The sequence below is a fragment of the Chiloscyllium plagiosum genome, chromosome 44 (genome assembly GCF_004010195.1).
Source record: "Chiloscyllium plagiosum isolate BGI_BamShark_2017 chromosome 44, ASM401019v2, whole genome shotgun sequence".
In the NCBI taxonomy this organism is placed as follows: Eukaryota; Metazoa; Chordata; class Chondrichthyes; order Orectolobiformes; family Hemiscylliidae; genus Chiloscyllium; species Chiloscyllium plagiosum.
In genome coordinates this window covers 12,074,731-12,079,787 of record NC_057753.1, presented here as the reverse complement: position 1 = coordinate 12,079,787, position 5,057 = coordinate 12,074,731, and the positions used below count along the sequence as shown (strand labels likewise).

General features: G+C 47.2%; 2 protein-coding genes across 2 annotated transcripts in view; one reads left to right on the top strand and one right to left on the bottom strand.

Moving 5' to 3' along the window:
- The window catches only part of LOC122543586 (gastrula zinc finger protein XlCGF26.1-like), a 34,325-nt gene extending 31,703 nt beyond the window's left edge, over nt 1-2,622 (bottom strand). The window contains exon 1 of the mRNA XM_043682402.1: nt 2,526-2,622. Coding sequence (XP_043538337.1) covers nt 2,526-2,592 — 67 coding nt within the window. The 5' untranslated portion in view covers nt 2,593-2,622. The remainder of the gene's footprint in view (nt 1-2,525) is intronic.
- LOC122543587 (gastrula zinc finger protein XlCGF26.1-like) overlaps nt 1-5,057 on the top strand; it is a 92,116-nt gene that overhangs the window by 62,508 nt on the left and 24,551 nt on the right. The window lies entirely within an intron of this gene.

Below are 5,057 nucleotides of genomic sequence, written 5' to 3'. Positions count from 1 at the left end.
TTGAACAGGCTAGGGCTGTTTTCCTTGGAACGTCGGAGGCTGAGGGGTGACCTTATAGAGGTTTACAAAATCATGAGGGGCATGGATAGGGTAAATAGGCAAAGTCTTTTCCCTGGGGTCAGGGAGTCCAGAACTCAAGGGTATAGGTTTAGGGTGAGAGGGGAAAGATATAAAAGAGACCTAAGTGGCAACCTTTTCACACAGAGGGTGGTACGGGTATGGAATGAGCTGCCAGAGGAAGTGGTGGAGGCTGGTACAATTGCAATATTTCAGAGGCATTTGGATGGGTATATGAATAGGAAGGATTTGGAGGGATACGGGCCAGCTGGGACTAGATTAGGTTGGGATATCTGGTCGGCATGGATGGGTTGGACCGAAGGGTCTGTTTCCACGCTGTATATCTCTATGACTCTAACATCCACTATCTTTGGACAGTCTTGTTAACACAACACTTTTTGTGTCCTGTCACTCAGGCAACTCAGAATTCAAGTTGCTCCAAACCCTTTAAGTTCAGGAGCTGTTAGGTTTTCTCACAAGTCAGTTGTGCGAAACTGTATGACCTGCCTATTGGAAATCCACCTGCACTACCTCAACAGAATTCCTCACATCAATGCTCTGTGGTAACTTCCAATAAATTATGACCCACAATTTCCCTTTGAGAGATCTAAGATGGCTTTCAGTGATTCATCTGTATTTATACTTCTGTCTATTAATTTAGCCCTGGATTCGTGTTTCCAAAAGTTTTCCCACTATTGAAGTTAAACTGAAAACTAAACATAATCTATAGTCACTGCGCTTAGCTTTACACACTTTATTTGAACAAGGTTATAGCATCTGGCATTCTCTCGACCTCTGGCACCACCTCAGTCTCTCCTGAAAACTTATGGTCAGTGCCTCGACAATTTTCAATCTCAGTTTTAATTTTCTTTAAAAATTAATTCACAGCATGAAGGTGTCACTGGCTGGACCAGCTTTTATTGCCCATCCCTAATTGTCCAGGGGGCAGTTAAGAGTCAATCATATTGCTGTGGGTGTGGAGTCACGTATGGGGTCAGACTAGATAAAGATAGCAGTTTCCTTCCCTGAAGGACATTAGTGAACCACATAGGTTTTTCGGGACAATCCACAATGGATTCATGGTCACCATTGAACTCTCAATTCCAGATATTTATCAAATTCAAATTCCAACATCTGCCTTCGAACCCAGTCCCCAGATCATAGCCAGGGACTCTGGATTAACAGTCCAGGAATAACACCATCAGGCCCCTTTCGAACTCTTGCACTTCATTGTCCATTAGACATAGGAGCAGAAATTAGGCCATTCAGCCCATCGATTGCTCTGCCATTCAATCATGGCTGATTAGTTTCTCAACCCCACTCTCCCTGTAACCCTTGATCTCCTTGATACTAAAGAACCCATCTAACTCAATCTTAAGTATATTCAATGACCTGGTCCCCACAGCCTTCTGTGGCAATGAATTCCATAGGTTCACCACTCTTTGGCTTAAAGGGTCTCTCCTTTATCTCCGCTCTAAAAGGTCCTCCCTTTACTCTGAGGCAATGCCCTCAGGTCTGAGTCTCTTCTACCAATGGAAACATGTTCCCAAAATCTACTCTGTCCAGGCCATTCGGTATTCTGTATGTTTCAATTATATCCTCCCTCATCCCTCTAAACTCCATTGAGTATAGACCCAGAGTCCTCAAGCCTTCCTCATAGCTTTTCAGTCCTGGGACTACTCTCGTGAACCTCCGTCTGAACATGCTCCAGGGGCCAGTACAACCTTCCTGAGAGACAGGGCTCAAAACTGCGCACAATACTCCAAATGTGGTCTGACCAGAGCCTTATATAGCCTCAGAAGTACATCCATGCTTTTATATTCAAGTCCTCTCAAAACAAGTTCCATCAGTGCATTTGAGTTCCTGATTAACGACTCAACTTTGAGCGAATCCTGGACTAGAACTCCCGAGTCTCTCTGCATTTTGAACTCCTGAATTTCCTCCCCATTTAGACTCTATTCTTCCTACCAAGGTGCATGACCTCACACTGTCCCGTGTTGTACTCCCATCTGCCACTCATTTGCCCACTCTCCTGACTTGTCCAAATCCTTTGCAGCCTCCTGAAAGCTACCCTTCCCTCTCCCCATCTTTGTATCGTCTGCAAACTTAGCCAGAATGCACTCAGTTCTGTCCTTTGCGCTCACACTATGATTTTTCTCCTAAATTCTTGCTTGCCCCACACCAAGGGGCCAATGTGCAAATGGTTGGCTCTTTACCCATCACCCCTTGCGGCGCTGATGGCGCGCCCCCATCCAGGACTCAGGAAGGCAGTGCGCAGGCGCGGCACAGCCCCAAGGCTCTGGAGCATGCGCAGCGACGGTGATGGGCAGGGACGTTGGTCTCATTCTGCGAGCGGGGAAGGTCGTGGGGCCGAAGAGGGAGCGCCCGGAGCCGGAGCCGGGGTGGGGTGGACCGGACCGCGAAGGTTCGCAACCGCTCATGAGACGCTTCAAACCTCGGTCAACGACCTGCGGGTCCCGTTTTTGCGGCATGGCGGCCGTTACCCGGGAGACGGCTCTGGTCAGCCGCCGCCATCTTGGATCGCTGGGCGCAGCGCGCAGGCGCGGATGGCGCGATGACGTCACGGGTGTGGGCGGGCCAACAGCTTGAGATGGACAGCACAGAAACAGCCCCTTTGGTGCAACTTGTCCAACCAGCTACCCTAACCGAATCCTATTTTCCAGCATTTGGCCCCTATCCCTCTAAACTCTTCCTATTCATGTCCCCATTCAGATGCCTTTTAAAAGTTGTAACTGTACCAGCCTCCACCACTTCCTCTGGCAGCTCATTCCCACGCACGTACCACCCCTCTGCACGAATCTTTCCACTCTCACCTTAAATCTCTAGTCTCGGACTCCCCCTATCCATGCCCATCATGATTCTATAAACCTCTGCACTCCCACAGTCCATAAATGTGCAGGTTAGGTGAATTGGCCATGCTAAATTGCCCGTAGTGTTAGGGGAATGGGTCTGGGTGGGTTGCGCTTAGGTGGGTCGGTGTGGACTTGTCGGGCCGAAGGGCCTGTTTCCACACTGTAAGTAATCTAATCTAATCTAATCTAAAGTCACTCCTCGGCCTCCGACACGCCAGGGAAAACAGCCCCAGCCTATTCAGCTTCTCCCTGTAACTCAAACCCTCCAACCCTGGCAGCATCCTTGCAAACCTTTTCTGAATCCTTTCAAGTTTCACAACGACCTTCCTATAGCAGGGAGACTAGATTTGCACACAATATTCCAAAAGTGGGCCTAGCCAATGTCCTGTACAGCCACAACATGACTCCCAACTCCCATTCTTAATGCACGTGACCGATAAAGGGGCTTTCTTCCTCCAACCAGGCTGCAGGTTTGCAGCGACAAGGATCCAAGCATTCATTCTGTGTCAGAGATTGCAAACCCTACAAAAGATGTTCATTTGGCTCAAGGTGACATAAGGATATTATTAAACTGAAGAGGGTTCAGAAAAGATTTACTGGGAATGAGGGCTTGAGTTGTAAGGTGAAGCTGGGCCTTTTTTAACCCAGAGGGTAGAACGTTGAAGGGGCGACCTTACAGAGGTTTATAAAATTATGAGGTGTATAGGTAAGGTGAATATCAGGTCTCTTTTTTTCCTGAAGGTGGAAGATTTCAAGTCTTGGCAACAAACTTTAAAAGTGAAAAGAGAAAGATGTAAAAAAACACGAAGGGACATGTTTTTACACAGTGTGGTTCATGCCTGGAATGAACTTCCAGAGGAAGTGGTGGATGTGGGTACAGTTACAACATTTTAAAGACATTTGGATAAGTACACGAATGAGAAACGTTTGTAGGGATATGGGCCAAGTACAGGCAAGTAGGAGTGTTATAGTTTACGATTATGGTCGGCAAGGACTGGTTGGACCAAAGGGTCTGTTTCCGTGCTGTATGACTCCATAACTCCATGCCCCTGGTGCATAAGTGTGCATTTTGGCAATGGTGACAATGGATGGGGGATGGAGGCAAGGGATGTGAACCAGAGGATTTCCCCCAGGGCCTGCTCTTGGTTAAACCAGGGACGCTGGAGTGTCTTGTTGAACCAGACCCCAGTGTGCTGGTGCAGGGGGATTTTCCATGGATGAGTCACAATGGTTGAGAACTGTAAATATGGGCAAGAGTACACCATTGAGCCTGTAATTCATTAAGATTATGGCTGAATTGGCTGCAGATTTAACAGCAATCCTTACCTGGTCTGGGCCAACATGTGACTCCAGTCCCACAGCAGTGTGGTTGACACCTAACTGGGCATGAGCAATAAATACTGGCCAAGCCAGCAACGCCATCATTCCATGAATACGTTTTTAAAAAGACGCATCTTTTTGATTTATTTAGAAATGTTCTCAATTACTTAATCCGAGACTTTGTTGCTGAATTCGGCTTCATGTAGTTTGATTGGATCACAACTTCCAGGAACAAATGAGGAGAGAATGCAGAAATAAGAATTATCTGTTCTGAATTTCTGACCTGGGTTTATCATGATCCTGACACTGTCGACTTATTTTACAGGGGATTGGAAGGATTTACTTTGGAGAGAAGAAATTTAAGACAAAGGCTGCATCCAAGATCTGACTCGATTCTTCAGGTGAATATTGTGTGTCATTGAACGTGAAAGGAGAAATGTTTCTCCATGCTCACTATGGGAGAAGATTTCAGCATCGTTCTGACTGGCAAAGCACCAACATACACAAACACCTGAGTGATTGTGTTTCAGCGAACTGAAAAGCGCTTTAGGGGAGAAAGTGAGGACTGCAGATGCTGGAGATCAGAGCTGAAAATGTGTTGCTGGAAAAGCACAGCAGGTCAGGCAGCATCCAAGGAGCAGGAGAATCGATGTTTCAGGCATAAACACTTCTTCAGGAATGAGTAAAGTGTGTCCAGCCGGCTAAGATAAAAGCTAGGGAGGAGGGACTTGGGGGAGAGGCGTTGGAAATGTGATAGGTGGAAGGAGGTCAAGGTGAGGGTGATAGGCCAGAGTGGGGTGGGGGCGG